General features: G+C 40.1%; 2 protein-coding genes across 2 annotated transcripts in view; one reads left to right on the top strand and one right to left on the bottom strand.

The window, feature by feature from the left end:
* Positions 1 to 3030, bottom strand: part of St7l (suppression of tumorigenicity 7 like) — a 68095-nt gene extending 65065 nt beyond the window's left edge. Inside the window, exons 1-2 of the mRNA XM_055628878.1 lie at positions 2629 to 3030; positions 214 to 296 (exon numbers count right to left, since the gene is read on the bottom strand). Of these exons, the coding sequence (XP_055484853.1) occupies positions 214 to 296; positions 2629 to 2842 (297 nt within the window). The 5' untranslated portion in view covers positions 2843 to 3030. The remainder of the gene's footprint in view (positions 1 to 213; positions 297 to 2628) is intronic.
* Positions 3031 to 3366: 336 nt separating this feature from the next.
* The window catches only part of Capza1 (capping actin protein of muscle Z-line subunit alpha 1), a 40213-nt gene continuing 27110 nt past the window's right edge, over positions 3367 to 16469 (top strand). The window contains exon 1 of the mRNA XM_055628892.1: positions 3367 to 3589. Coding sequence (XP_055484867.1) covers positions 3551 to 3589 — 39 coding nt within the window. The 5' untranslated portion in view covers positions 3367 to 3550. The remainder of the gene's footprint in view (positions 3590 to 16469) is intronic.

Below are 16469 nucleotides of genomic sequence, written 5' to 3'. Positions count from 1 at the left end.
CAAAAAGAAACCTAATATATAATAAGTACTACTTACCACTCTCTAAAAGAAGAGAAGGAAACATGGCATTTCTCAAACTTGTTTCTCTAGGTAACTTTTTCCAACTATCAAACATATTTTGGGAATCCTGGTGAACACTTATAAATAAATACACACATAAATGACCTTTAAATGAGAATCAAAATAGGGATGAAGAAAATAGAAACTACTTACAAATATTAGTCCAGATATCAAAGAAGATGTCCCTGTGAGTGCCACATAGAACTTGGGTGTCAGTGAACTTAAAAACCCTGTCACTGTTAAGAAAGAAAAACATCAAAGTTTTTAAAAGGTACAAATTTGAGGTACACTGCAATTATGCAAGGATCTTTAGATGGGAGTAAGTAGTACAGATGTTTGACTTCTGGTAAGGTTATGTCCAATTAAGCTTATAAATTAAAAATGCTGCAAGGAAAAACTGCAGGTTACATCTTTAACCTTCCAATTGCCACAGCTTAGCAGCATACTGCCTTGGCCAGAACTGGGTGTTTACTCTCCACATTGATGAGCGGAGAGTGGGAAGCAGTGGCTTACTGCTGCAGCCCAGCATCATGGACATCATGTTGCTAGTTCAGAAAGAGATCAAAATTCAAAAATTCTACCAAATACAGATAGTTTTTCCACTTTGCAGAGCTCAAAAATTCTAAGCTGACCACCCTGTTAGTAACTGCCTATATTAATACATAAAGTGAAACTTATTTGGAAAAAGTTATAAAAACAAAAGGTATAAAGTGACTTTAAATCCCCATTGTCTTATATCTTAAGAATCTTCTCATGTATATAAAAACAACTACACTGTTGCTTAGTTAAATAAGAAGTAAACCATAATAAGGCTTAGCATGTACGTGGCCCTAGGATCAACCTCTAGGGTCAAAGAAAGAGAAAAAAAAAAAAATCAAAAGTCAAAATGAGATCATTTAGCCTGCTTTTCTAAAAATCTAAAATACAAGTCATAATTTAGACTGGAATTTTATCAAATACATAGGATAAAAAACTAAACACACATTTACAAAGTGGTCTAACACAGCAGTCCAAGTTGGTCTCAAATTCACTATGTAACTGAGGACAAACTTGAACAACTGATATTCTTGTATCTATCTCCAATTACTGGGATCACAGGCATGCATCAGCATTCCTGGTTTATGGGTGCTAATGATTGAAGCCCACGGTTTCCTGCATGCTATGGAAGCACTCTACCAAGTGAGCTATATCCGCAACCCCAATTTTGAGTTTTAAAAGAAACAAAAATCTGTAATAGTCAACTGCTTTCATCTAAATGGTCTATGTAGTTAAAAGGTAGAAAATAAAACCAAAGTTAGAAGACTTTGTAGTTCAAGCCTACAATGCTAGTATTCTGGAGGCTGAGACAGGAAGGTCTCCAGTGTGAGGATATCCTGGACCATACAGAGATAAAGTTTATAAAAATAATTTTTTTTAAGCCAGCCTAGATAGTATATGTCTCTAATTTCACTACTTAAGAAATGGTGCTCAACTCAGGAGCTCAAGGCCAGTCTTGGCTACATCCTGGCCTCAAAGCAACAACATAAGTAGAAAAACAAAGGACAAACTCAATGCATAGCATTTAAATGAGCATACAAACTACCATTAAACACTTCATCCACCTGTTACGTGGTACCTATGTCTAAAATATCCAAAGCATTTTAAAACATCATCCTACAGTCTTTCATGTCATCTCATGGAATAGAAAAGGGAGACTACTGCCTTCTCAAGGAACAGAAAACTTAAAAGAGTCACCGTCTAACAGAAATACTTCCATCTTCTGAGGCTGCAGAAAGAAATACTGCAATAACACCATAAAACGTCCAGGACCCCATTCTTTCATTCTACCTATGGCTATGGAATAGTATTTGCAGAATCCACATGGATCAACATTGCTTACAAGTCTTTATCTTGTAGCCCAGGCTACGTAACACTGTACAAATGCTGAAAGAACATATTAAACAAACCCACTGTTATTTGTGCTTCTCTCCCCTCTCCCTTTCCTGTACCATCTTTTTACTCAAGATAAAGTCTGAAGGATAAAAATATTACAAGTAATGTTTCTTAATAGAACCGTTTTACAATAAAAGTATGATTCCACTAAAATCTTAGTATTTTTCTATCTTGTATTATGGATGTACTTATCTTGATTTTCTGGGTGTGGGTTCTTTAGTTAGACAGCTGGAGACTGAAAAGGTACGATTTTCAAGGAGACCAGCAAATTATAACGTATATAAATACAAATTGTGTGTCCAAATCCGGGAATGCTCTCTTCTACCTTAATACCTGAAGCTTGCAGCTTGTCAGGTAGCTTTCCCTGCCGTAAGGCACACAGAACCGAGAGGGCGAACCTTCCGAGCTCTAGGGAGGGGCCGATAAACTGCAGCACAGGTTTGACAATCAGCTGCCGGGTTGTTGAGGCCCGAGGGGGAGGAAAGAAGAAAAAAAAAAAACAAAACAAAACAAAACAAACCTAACGCACTGGAGCATGCACTACCCATTCCTTCTGCAAAAGCCCTCCATGACTCCCTGAGACTCTCTGATCTTTGGCGCCAGCCCCCGACCGTCCAGGAGGTTTGGGCCTCTCACCCGCTGTCACGTTGTCACACAGCCTTAGCGGGACCCTCAGAGCGTAAAGCAGCCCCAGCCCCGCCAGGAACCACAGCGTGGACCCTGAATTCGCCAGCCCGGCTTTCAGCCGCTCTTTCCAGCCCAGCGGCGGGCCCAGGCCTAAGCCCGGAGCAGGTGCATGGGGACAGCCCACGGCTCGCGCGGCTTCCGCGAAGTAGTCTCCGTCCGCCATCTTGCGGCTCCGGCAGGCGCCGGGACCTGGGAGGGGAGAAGGGCAGGAAACCTGGAGTTGGGAATCCTGGGATAGTGGCGGACTTGAAGCTGGCCTCCGACAAGACTCAAGTCTTGAGGAACCGGACAGAGACCCCGAATGTGGCGGAGCGCGGTGGCCGACCGAGGGGCTACCTAGTCCGCTAGGAGGGCGGGGAAGGATCCGATGGTGACACTTATTCCGCAGGAAACGGACTCAATGTGGCGCCGGAGGGAAGTGGTTTTGGTTCCCTACGAGGTTGTGGGTCGCCTTTCGCCCCGTTCCGGGGTGGAAAGGTACTGGTGTCTCCTAGAGCCGAGCAGCTCTTAGCGCACCGGACTCGGCTGCCCACGAGACCAACGGGACCGGGAAAACAAGTAGGTGTAGCAACTGCTACTTGACCGGAGGGATCCCAGGCGCCACGAGACACGCCACCAACCTCCCGGGATGAACGGGGAAATGCCTGAAACTCAGTGAGAAAGATGTCAAGACTGCAAGACGTTGAAGGCAGAGCCACTTCCTAGCGCGCTTCCCGCTCTAGGCTGTCACGCCCGCGCGGAACTGACATGGCGCCCTCTTGGCCGGAGCTTCCGGGCGGGTCCTTCCGACGGCCCCCTCGGTGATTCCACCACTCAGCTTCCTTCCCGGCCTGCCTCGCGCCGGCCGCCGGGCTGGGCCAGAGCAGCCAAGATGGCCGACTTCGAGGATCGGGTGTCGGATGAGGAGAAGGTAAGGGGTCCGCCTCTCTCTTTCACCTCCACCCCCGACGGGGCTCAGGGGTCCGAGCCGGCCGCAGTGGGAAGCCCGGCGGGGTCCCCAGGAGAAAGAAGGTCGTTTCCCGGTGCTGGCATATTCCCTCTGCACCCGGGACGCTTCCTTCCTTAAAGGGGCTTTCCTTTGCCTCACGGTGGCCCCAGTTCCCCATTCCTCAACTCTTCTTTTCATTCTGGACTGAGCACAGCCTTCCTTCAAAAGAGGAAACACTTTTAACTGGTCGACTTTTGACTGTGGAGTCTCTTCTGTAATTATAAGAGGGGAGGTGAAGGTGATGTCGGGACGTGTCAGGCAGCAGTTGTTTGACCGCCTTTGGCTGTTGGGGCTCACCCGTTCCCCCCATATATAGGTACGATTGGGGTTAGTTTAGGACCAGTCACTTCCTGATCAGAGTGACCTCCTTAACTTCCCTTTTGCTCCTCCTTCTTCAGGAAGTGATTTTTCTGTCAGGACTCATTGACAGGGAGAGGTCCTCTGGTGCTGTCTGTCCACCTAACTACATACCCTCATCTTTTCTCAGCCACTGACGATTGAACTAATTCAATAAAAATAAATCAGCAAATCTCAGGGCACTTGCTTAAGAATTTGACCAGCACCTTTATTCCTCTTGATACTCTCTGTGTGTACATTTGGCCCCAAGGTGACACCATCCCATCTCTCTTAATATTCTTAACTATAATTTTTTCGAAGTAGTTTTTGGCTTTCTGTTAAACAGTGAGAAGTAGCCAGTTGACTGTTATTTTTTGTTTTTGTTTTTCTTTTTTTTCCAACTCCAGAAAAGTTATGTAGTAAATAACCTCACATTAACACATTCAGTTTAGGCGAAACATCCCAACCCTTTTGATGACCTTTATAACTGGATTTGTCAGAGTGGTTTGTGTGCTTAGATTTTTGCAGGTGTCTTAAATACAAGGGTGTGTTCTAAATCAGATGGGAGAACTTTTTTTCTGACAACAGCATCATTTGCTAAACAGTTTGTCCAAAAAGGAAAGAAGCATCTAACTCCATGTGGGGACAAAAATACGTCTTTTGTTTTTGCAGTAATTATTAGGAAGTATGTACTCTCCAGTGTTCTATAAAATCTGCGTGGGTTCTTATAATAGAAAAAAAAAATGAAGATTGTTGAGGGGGACCAGACTGTTTTTGATCACTTCTCCATAAAGAATAATTTAACATACACCTGTCTGTGTATGGGTCACCATCTTTAAATGCTGAAAATGGAGCTTAACACTGTTACAAACCACTTAACATCTTTACAAACATCTTAACAGGGTACAGGATGGCAGTTTATTGGTAAAGCACTTAATGTGTGGAATGTCCTGTGTTTGAACTTCATCATCACAAAAAAACAAAAACAAAACACCAAATAACACTTCAGCATTATTTTCTCTTATTTGGACATTGAGCATTATAAATGTTAATGACCTGGGAACAAAAAGACATCTCAAAACTAACACTGGAAAGAGAACGATGACAATGTTTATTCTAAGGCAAATACTTGTGGTTCACATAACATCAAGTTAGAGTGAGATTTTATTATGTTTCTAGAGACTGGGTCTTGTGTGGTTCAAGTAAGCCTCTAACTCACTGTATAGCCAAGAATGACCCCAACCCCTAATCCGCCTGTCAGCACCTCTCTATTACTGCTGTAATAGGCATATACCATTCACACTTAGCTTTGTTGCGTACTTTTAATAACGATAGAACAAGCTATCATAATTTAGTAAGTCTGCCCCAGAAATACTGATAAATTTTAATCCTATTTTACTAAAGAATTGTTTGTTTGTGTGTTGTTTTGTCGTGTATTGGGATAGAGTCTTCCTATGTAGCCCTAGCTGGTCTAGAACTTCTTCTTTAGGTTGGACTGGGCTCCTATTTGTTCTGTCTCTGCCTTTCTTGTGTTGAGATTATAGCTGAACCCCATAATGCTGGGTATAATAGAGTTCTTTTTTTGTTTGTCAATTGACTACATTGTCTTTACTGTAGATAATGAAGTATAATAATAAAGTAAAATCCTTATGCTTTGAACCAGGCATGGTGTTGCATACCTTTAATCTCAGTACTCAGGAGGCAGAAGCAGGTAGATCTCTGAGTTGTGGAAGCCAGCCTTGTTTATATAGTGACTTCCAGGACTACATAGAGAGACCCTAGTAATTTGAGATTCCTGTAGTTTTATTCGATTCCTTTCCCCAGAGCTAACAGACACATTCATACCTCTCTAGATCTATGAGTAGAAAGAAAGGGCTGCTGGGTAGTGGTGGTGCACATCTTTAATCCCAGCACTTGGGAGGCAGAGGCAGGCAGAACTCTGTGAGTTCTAGGCTAGCCTGGTCTACAGAGTGAGTTCTAGTACAGCCAGGGTTACACAGAGAAGCTATCTTGAAAAAAATGGAGAGGGAGGGAGGAAGAAGAAAGGGCTTTGTAAGACTTCTTGATTTTTCAGCTTCTTACTTGCTTTTGTTTCTAATCTTTAGATTTATTTTAACTGAAGTCAAGAATTTAGAAAAGCTAGGGGAAAGGCTGGGCCTGATGGTGCCTGTCTGTGATACTCTCAGGTCATGCGAGGTAAATGCATAGAGGATTCGGAATTCACTCACACTCCTCCTTGCCTACATGGATGAGACCCTTTCTCAGAAACCTGTTTCTAATTTTATTTTACTGATTTAAATGTCTTGAGATTCATAAGCAAGTAGCCCTTGATGATTTTTGCACTGCTTATTTGTTTATTATTTTGATTTTTTTTTTTTAACTGTCCGAATTTTGTAGCTCAAGCTAATCTGTAGCCAGACTTAACTCCCAGTGACTCTTCTGTCGTTGGGTCCTTGGGTCAGGTTTATAGTCGTGAGCCACCACCCCAGCAGTACAAACTAATCCTAAAAATAAAGGTGGAAGATAGTTTTAATCTTTCCTGGCTTGGTGACCCAGGCTTGTCATCAGTTTAGGAAGCTGAGACAAGAGAAAATGTAAGGTCTGTTCAGACTACAGGACAAATTGAAGTTCAGCTTGGAAAAGTTGGTGCACCATAAAGACATTAAAGCATTACAGACTGTCTCAAAAATGAAAGGGAGGTGGGACATGGGTTGGATACACAGGTCAGTGGTACAGCATTTGCCCCGCATCTGCAAAGCCTCTAGGACCAGTCCCCAGGACTGCAAGATATTTGAGCATTAGGTTCTACTTTGAATCCTTGCAGGAAATCCAGTTTTCATTTCCTTCTTTCTTGTTGGAGACTTGAAATGCATTTGATTTGGAATAGGTATGTTTTGTTTTTATTGTTCTGTTTTGTTTTAAGTGTTGTGGTGCTAAAAGGAATAATTTAATATTCTTTTTTATCTTTGTTATGTTTTCTGAAAGCAGTAAACCCTGACCTAAGTTTGGCATGGCAGTGAGGTCTTTGATTTTCTTTCAAGCATTTCTATAAAAGCAAGTAAAATTATGTTTATAACCAGCTGCTAAAGCTTTTATCACTTCTAAAGAGGAAGTTGGTTTGGCTTGGTGTTTTTTTGTTTGTTTTTTTTTGTTTTTGTTTTTGTTTTTTTGGTTTTTTTTTTTTTGTTTTGTTTTGTTTTCACTTCTGCCGTTGTTACCTGAAATAGTCAGAATGAGCTGCCTAAAGAAAGCAGGAAGTGAAAAATGTGGTAACAGGCAAATAAATGCTTCTAGTCTTATACTGGAGTTGTTTCTGGAATCTATTCTAGGTACTTACACTCTTCAGTTAACTCGGTTCTAAATGCTTACCAAGACCAAGATGGCCTAATTAGGAAGTTTGAATCGTGAGATGAATTCTTTGTTTGGGTTCTTTACCTTATCTGTTTTCTTTATTTCATGATTCAGCATTGATTTGTTGGTTTTTTAATGCTGGTTTTTGTTTGTTTGTTTGTTTGTTTGTTTGTTTGTTTCCAACAATGTAAAGAGAATTCTAAGACTGAAAAAAAATGATTAGTATGGTTTTCCTCTAACCTAATGAACAAAATATGTGCATACACCTTTAAATTCTGAGAAATGGATCTGTATGCTTTTAATTTAGACAGTGTTATCCTTTGTAAGTCTTTGTTCCATTTTATGTTTGAATTTTGAAACAGTCTCATTCTGTAGCTCAACTTGTCCACATACTCTCTGGGTATTCCCAGTTCAGCTTTGTGGGGTGCTGAGATTACAAGTATGTAGCTATCACATCACACCTGGCTTAAAGGCATTTTTTTTTCAAGCTTTTTTGTTTGTCTACTTTGTTTTGCTTTTAGAGCAAGATCTTAGTATATAGCTCAGGCCAGCCTAGAATTGGTTACATAACCAAGGCTGGCATTGAACTGTCATCCTGTCTCAGCCTCCAGAATGATGGAATTACAAGTGTAAACTGTTATGCCCAACTATATTTCCTCCTCCTCCTCTTCCTGCTCCTTTCTCTTCCTCCTCCTTTCTTCTAGAAACAGGTTTATCAAACTGTGTAATCAAGATGTAAAAAATACAAATAGACCAGCGAGAAATGGCTCAGTGTGGGTAAAGGTGCTTGTTCGGCACACCTGGTAACTTGAGTTCACTCGCTGGAACACATGTAAAGGTGAAGGGAGAGAGATGACCTCATAGAGTTTTCCCCTGACATCCACATATGCGCTTTGACAAATGCATACCCCCTCCCGACTTTAATAATAGCAATAGTTTTTAAATCTTGTAGATAGAAGCTAGAATTTAAGATTTGTTAAGAGTTCGTAAACATCTACTTTTAAGCTGAATATCCTCAATTATATATTTTACTAAATGAGTTAAACCTTTGTAGGATGAAGTAAGCTCTCAGTCTTATTTGCCAAGACTTTCTAAGAAGTCATCAGCTAACATTCTTTATATTGTTTTCATCTTCATGCCCTTTAGTTTAGCTCTGCTGATAGTAGTAGTCTTATAATTTATTACAAAATCCTGAACCATAAAAATAAATAAATCCTGAACCAGAACCAAAACCTAAACAGCTATAACTCATGTGATTATAGGTTTATTATTTCTTCTAGAATGCCAAACTTTTATTAAAACAAGCTTTGGTGTGTTAAACGGGGTAGTATAATAACTCATAAAATATAGACCCCAGATTTGTCTGCTTCTCGGCCATTGCTTTTGTACTACACCATTTCTTATGATCTGTGAGCAAAAAAACAGTGCTGAGCAATGGTGATGCTCACCGTTAGTTCTAGCACTAAGGAGGCAGAGGCAGGCAGAGCTATGTGAGTTCAAGACCACTCTGGGCTACAGAGTGAGTTCCAGGACAGCAAGAGCTACACAGAGAAGCCCTGCCTTGAAAGAAAGAAAAAAAAAAAGAGGAGGAGGAGAATAAGGATAGAAAGATAAACCAATCAAATGATTATTTAAGGAATTATAAATAAGGTATTGTGATGTAGTGGAAAACAATGATTCTAAATGTTAGGAGTCTGTCAGTGGGCCTCAGTTTCCTTCTGAAATGAGAGGAATTTGAAAAGAGTGTTTCAACAAAGCTTACTGAGCTTTCTCAGTCTTATAAAGAAATCTCACTTTAAAAAATTGAAACATTAAAATGTTCTCGAGGTTCTTAGATTGTCTACATTCCTGAGCTTGCTGTGATAACAAGCAGAGTTAGTTTCTTTGTAACTGGAATTGTGCCTTTTTATCTGGTGCTTAGGACAGCACCAAGAACACAGTGTTGTTACAGTTTTAACTGGATGAAAAAGATCCTAGCTTTGTTCATTCCTGTATTTCTCGCTCAGCTCTTCTGAAGTACTCTTTCCCCCAGGTATTTCTGATAGTATCTATGGTTTGAATACCTTTTTGTGTATCATTATATGTGAGCACTTGCTGCTGTTTCTGATGCTCTGCCATGCCACTGCTGGGAACATTGACTGCTGCCCCCGGCAGCATTTTCCTAATAGATTCCATAAAGCTGCAACACCTTGTGTGTGCCGCTGTGACTATGTGTGTGCACCTGCAATAGCCTGGCAAAGACCCTCAGGCAAGTATTGCCTTTGATACGAGGCCTTTCCTTCAGAGCCTGTAGAAAAGACTTAGAACCAGGCATTCTTTGCATCTCCTTGCCAAAAATGAATGAAGTCCTTATATGGATTATGAAATTAAAAACCCTAGATAGAAGAAAGTATAGTCATAATATTGAAGACAAAAGACTACTTGGAAGGGGAGGAGATGAGGGAGGGAGGGTGGGATTGGGAGAGAATGAGGGAGGGGGCTACAGCTGGGATACAAAGTAAATAAACTGTAACTAATATTAAAAAATAAAAATTTATGAAAAATAGAAAAAAGACTACTTGGGTGTTTTAAAGCTAGATTTTAACATCCATGTACTATTCCTTTTCTCTTTCCTGCTGCATGTGATCAGGGTCTGGACCTGGTGTTTCCAGGTTCTTGGCATCTTATTCAAGGAATTGAAATAAACACATGAAGATTTTCAATGGAAGAAAATTTAATTCAAAAAGGAAACCATCATACAGATCAGGAAAAATAGTCACTCTACATCTGGCCACATGAGTGAGACCACTCAAGGGCCCCAAGTTACTTCCGGGGGCTGCATTTATGGTTTCTAAAGGAGGGAAGAGTTTAGGTACTAAGGGGTGGGCCAAGAGGTTTCCTGTTTTGATTAACAGGCTTGGGTTATGTGAATCTGCACACTGGCGTGTCCCATCCCATGATACTTTTGATTTTTATTTATATTTATGACTAATTATTCTTAGCCATAAGATGGTAAATAGATTTCCCCCAAAAATTAACTTGGAGGTTACAGATTACCTTATTGGAAACACACCCAAAACTAGTTTAGGTCATATCAACTTCCTATCTTCCCTACCTGAAAGGAGTTTTTGATGATTTGCCAAGGGAAGAGAAACTTAGTTGGAGTGAGTGGGAGTCCTAGTTGGCCAAAAAGTTGCTAGGTTGCTGTTGGAAGACGGATGTGTGTGTCTAGCACATTCAGGCTAAGCATCTTGGGTTGCCAGCTGTGCACTGATAGAAAAGGAGTCCATATAGGCTGGACATGGTAGTGAATGCCTTTCTTAACACTCTGAAGGCAGAGGTGGGGAGGTCTTTGTAAATTCAAGGTCAGACCAGTCTACTTAGCATTTTCCAGGCCAGTGAGATTCTGTTTAAAAACAAAACAACAACAAAAACAATACAAACATAAGTTTTTGTCTGTCTTATCTTTGTTAGAGCCTTCTCTGGAACTTTGCCTTTCTATTCATCCCTCCATTATTCTCTTACTTACAAAAGAACACAGAATACATTTTTTGTAGTACTGGGGATTGAACCCTGGGCCTTGCGAATACTAAGGAAGCATCCTACCACCAAACTATATCTACTGTATCTCCAAACCAAGAAAGAAACCCTTTTTCCTTTTTTTTTTTTTTTTTAGAAATGGGAGTCTCCTGTAGGCAGGCTGGCTTGAAATTTAATGTATAGAAAGGATGATCCTCCTGCCTTGTCTTAGTTAGGTTTTCTATTGCTGTGAAGAGACACCATGACCACAGCAACTCTTAGAAAGGAAACTATTTAATTGGAGCTGGCTTACCTCTTAATTTGAAGGCAGCAGGGAGTGACAGTGACACTTCTGAGACATCAAAGCCAGCCCCTTTTAGTGACACACCTTCGCCAACAAAACCACAGCTACTCCAACAAGGCTACATCTCCAAATAGTGCCAATCCCTATGAGCCTGTGGGAGCCATTTTTATTCAAACCATCACATGCTTCCACCTCCCAAGTGTTTGGGATTATAGGCATTCACTACCATACCCTACCTCTACTTTTTACTTAACCTGTCCATACTCCAGGGCCTTTTATTTTTCATTGTTTGTTTGGCACGCACTCCACCACCGAGCTGTATATCTCCAGTCCTTTTTCTTTGTTTTTGTTTTTCAACACAGGGTTTCTTTGTATAACAATCCTGGTTATTCTGGACTCGCTTTGTACATCAGACTGGCCTTGAACTCACAGAGCTCCACTTGGATCTGCCACCCTGAGTACTGGGATTAAAAGCATGTGCCACCATGCCCAGTTTAAAGGTCTTTTTTGTTTTCGTTTTGTTTTATTTTTTTATTTTTTGAGACAGGGTTTCTTTGTGTAGCTTTGGCTGTCCTGTATTCGTTTTAATCTATTTTGTTTTTTAACTTCTTTTTACAGTGTGTGTGTGTGTGTGTGTGTGTGTGTGTGTGTACCATGACAAATCAAAGAAGACAATTTGCAGGATGTTGGTTTCTCCTTCCCTTGTGTGAGTTCCAGAGATTGAACTTGAAATATCAGACTTGCCAGCAAGTGTCTTTTCCCACTGAGCCAACTCCTTTGCCCTTTTGTTTATATTTTGTAGCCCAGGGTATCTTTGAATTCACAGAAATCTGCCTCCAAGAGGACCACTTATTTATTTTGGTTTTTTAACAGGTTCTCTCTATTACGTAGTCCTAGCTGTCCTGGAACTTGCTGTGTAGATCAGGATGGCCTCAAATTCACAGAGATTTGTCTGCCTCTACCTGCCTCCAGAATATTGGGATTAAAGCTATACATCACCATGCCAGGCGCTTTAACAACAGTTTATGACTTATTTTCATCATTATTTGGGGGGAGGAAGAAAGTATGTGCACATGAGTGTAGCGTCTAGAAAGAGTTGGATCCCATGATAATTCCATGTAGTTGGAGTTTCAGTCAATTGTAAGGGCCCCTACCCCACTCCCCATGGAAACCAGGAACTGAGCTCAGATCTGCAAGACCAGTCTGTACTCTCAACTGCTGAGACATCTCTTCAGCCGCCTTTACAGCATTCTTAATTTTTTGCTGCCTCTGGCAGAGGAGAACAATTGTTGTCCTTTCCAGCTGGGTTACTATAATTCTTCACAGCTATGTTACTCAGTTTTGAGTAATATGTAAAGTTTATCCTTATTATTGCTTGCACGTGCATATTTTAAGTCATTGTGAGATGCAATAGGCATCTGAGTGAACCATACATTACTATGTAAGACAAAAGCAAGAAGGCTGCATCAAAGAAAGATGGTGGGTTTTTTTTTTAATGGAGAGACTTTGCTTTGTGATTGTATTGCATTGAAATAACCTGTTCAGTGTTTATTATGTGTTAAGTCCTTCATAAATATGCATTCCTGTCAAAACATCCCTAGAAGTAAACTGAATGTAATAATATAATAATAATAATAAATAGAACCAACTGTCCAGAACTAGTAATTAGTAGGGTGGATACAGTGTTGACAATCTGCTTTCAGAGCTTGTATCCTCCGTAGGACCTTGGCTCCTTTGTATAGGTGGTAGGTAGTAGGTGAAAATGCTGAGCAGTTCTTCTGATACAGTGGCACAGCAGACCAAGTTGATACCATGTCAACACAAATACCTTCATAGCTATTGAGACATCCAGATGCTCTGGTAGCATCATAATTATTGTTAAATCAAGGTACTGGTCTTTTGAACTTCTTTAAGCATGCCACCAAAAATTATCACATAAGATGTGCTAAAAAGACACTTTGAGAATCATGGCTTTACAAGTGGAAAGATGATGAAAATCCCCATGACATAGCCAAAGGGAACGGCTTCCACCTTTAATCGTAGCACTCAGGGAGGCAGAGACAGGCGGATCTCTTACTACTGTAAGGAGCAGACATAGTTCAAAGAAAATTTAATAGATTGAAATTAAAGCCAGGCATAAATGTACCTGTAATTACCTCTGTAATCCAAGCACTTGGAGACAGAACAGAAGTCCAGGCCTCCTGAGGTACATGAGCCCCTATTTCAAGAAACAAAACTAGGGAGGAAAAGAGGGAGACAGACAGAGTTTAAAAGGGGGATTTTAAAAAAGTAAGACTGAAATTCAAAACCAACTCCAAAGACTCTTTCTATTTTGTTATACTCAACATAGTATTTTAAAATAAGACCAGTATCTGTCACTTTATTCAAAGTAGACAAAAGAGATTTTGTAGAACATTTACTTAACTGCCTGCTCTGTTCTATTTAATTTGCTAGACCATCTATATTATGGAAAAGAGAAACCATTTTCAAGTTTGCCTAAAACAAAGCTTGATCTGGCACAGGATAGTATCTATAAAGCTAGTTAACAGCAGTTATTTTTAAGTTCTGTGATAAATGTTCAAGCAAAATATGATAGGAGCACAGGGGAATATTCTTGTACTAGGGAGTACTCCTGGAAAGAACAGAATGCCCAATCTTAAAGATAGGAAGATTCTGACAGGCAGACATGAGGAGAGAGGCACAGCTTTCAAGGGCAGTGTAAGTCAAGGTCAAAAAGCAAAATCGTAAGGATTTGGTAAATACTAAGCAGATTACCTAGCAGAAATTTCACTCTAAATAGAAAAATTTAGGCAATATTGACTGATGGCCTTTCCTTTGCTGCCTAAGTCAAATGTGATTATTACCTAGTGACAGAATTCTTACGCATCTAAAATTTTCTAAAATATATTAATAGCTCAGAATTCAGTAGGCAGTTATAATATTTTTTAAAGTAGGTAAAAATGAAGATGAAGTTTAATAGAAGACAACAACTTGTGGCAATCACTTCTCCCACCATGTGTGTCCTGGGGATTGAACTGGGATTGTCAGGTGTGTCAATAAGAGTCCTTATCCATGTAGCCATCTTACCACCTCAGTTCTGAAGCAAAATGATTGTTTTGACTTTTAAATTTACTATTTATTGTTTTACATATCCCTCCTTCCCATTTTTCTTAGAGCTACAGATTTCAAAAGCAAAGCTTTGAGTCAATTCTTACCAAAAGGAGGGGAGGGGACATGATACATCATAGGCCAGAAGATTGTCACAAGTTCAAAGCTACCCTGTGCCACAGAGCAAAAACCTGCCTCAACAAAACAAAAATAACCCAAAAACAAATTTTAGCCAAGCATCATTCTCTCTCTTTCTCTCTGCGCCTCCCTCTTCTCCCTTCCAACTCCCTCTGTCTTTACACATACAACATAAAAAACTAAAAAGGCAAAACAGAATCTATGACACAAAAATACTCTGGATTTTTATTCTCTGTTAATACGTATTATAGTCAAATGCCTAGACTTCAGTTTCAGCTCACCCCCTAGTCTTAGACAATCTCAGATTGTGGTCTCTTCCGGCTTACCTTAATAAAGATCAACAGAAAAGCTTTAATGAAAGCTATGCAAACATAAAATGGTATTCATTTGTTTGCATTAATATAGGGCACTCACCAGGAGTTACTTTTGGGTGTACAGCAGTGAACAAACATAATGCTTTGTGCCAGAAGTTTGTATACCATGACCCCATAGGGCAAATCCAGTCTGCTGTTTGCTTTTACAAAGCCTGAAACACAACCAAAAGAGTATCATCTCTTGATGTAAAAATGTCTTGAAATATACATTTTCCTATACAAAGGTTTTTGATCAGTCATGTTTGTTCACTTTGTGGGACAGAAAACATGTGACTAACCATCCCAAAAGCACTTACCCTCTGCCTCCTGCATTAGCTGTTTGTTGACCCCTGCTGTGCTTTGCAAAATTTTTTTTTAGAGGAACTGGGCAATAAACAGTTATATGTTTAGCCATGACAAGTTCCATAAAGAAAAAAGCAGGTAAATGGGCAAGAAGGAACAACAGTTAATTTGTATGTAAGGTAGAAGAATGTGCTGTATTAAATAAATAACGTTAAAAGAGAGCCTTTTTTTTTGGCAGTTCTGGGGATCCTTGCATGCAATGCAAGTACTCAATCACTCAGCTAAAATAGAAATTAATGACTATGCAGTCTAGAACAGTGATTCTCAGCTTTTGTAATGCTGTGACCCTTTAATAGTTCATGTTGTGGTATCTCCAACCATAAAATTATTTTCATTACTACTTCATAACTGTAATTTTGCTGCTGTTATGAATGTAATATCTGATATACAGTTGGTGATCCCTGTGAAAAAGTTGTTTGACCACTCCAAGAGGTTTGCCCCACAGGTTAAGAACCACTGCCCTGGTAGCTTATTTTCGACAAAAAGCAACAAAACTGCAGGTAGTTCTGAGACAGGTTCAAAAGCTAAGTAGTAGGAAATAGAGCTGAGAAGGAAGAGGAGCCTAATAGGCCATAGATCCAATTTTAGTGTTCAGTTTAGACCGGGTATATAAATTCCTACTACTTTGAGCTACTTTTATGGCATTGCATTCAAAGAATGAAAAATCAATTTATACTTGAAAGGCTGTCAATATTCTTGATGATCTCAGATGAATGGCGGTTGCTTTTTTCCAGCACTTGAACCAGAATTCAATACTGCTACTTGATGTTCTCCTGTCACTGTTACACACTTGAGCTCTTTTCTTTAGAAAAAAGAAGAGAACCTTTGGAGTACTTTTCTCTTTAAATGTAATCTCATTTAACAGCCTCTCAGTCTAAATTGCCAAGACCCTCTTTAGATAGGAAATGAACATGGCAAGCTCTTGGTCAAAGAGAGACTATTTTACCTTCCTTGCTGCCGTTCAGCATGCTGACATGCCTTCTTTCAGTCTTTTGCCTTCTTTGATGATTTTTATCTTATGTTTGTTTTATGTCGTGTGTATAAGTGTTTTGACTTATGAAAGTACACCATGTGCAGGCAGTACCCAGAGGCCAGAAGAGGGCATCAGAACCTTCTGGAGCTGGAATTACAGAAGATGTCTCTGAGCGGCCATATGGGTGCTGGGAACCAAATCTGGCTCCTCTGCATGAGTATTAAGTGATCTTAGCCTCTGATCCTTTTTCCAGCCTTTCTTAGTTTATTTTGATTTTGAGACAAAGTCTCACTCTGTAGTCCAGGCTCAAACAGCAATCCTCCTGCCTCAGCCTCCTGAGTGCTGGGATTAGGGTTGTGAACCACCACATGTTCAACT

The sequence above is a fragment of the Psammomys obesus genome, unplaced genomic scaffold (genome assembly GCF_907164565.1).
Source record: "Psammomys obesus unplaced genomic scaffold, mPsaObe1.curated_primary_1811, whole genome shotgun sequence".
In the NCBI taxonomy this organism is placed as follows: domain Eukaryota; kingdom Metazoa; phylum Chordata; class Mammalia; order Rodentia; family Muridae; genus Psammomys; species Psammomys obesus.
Note: the sequence above shows the minus strand (reverse complement) of the source record. Positions and strands in the feature narration are given on the sequence as shown.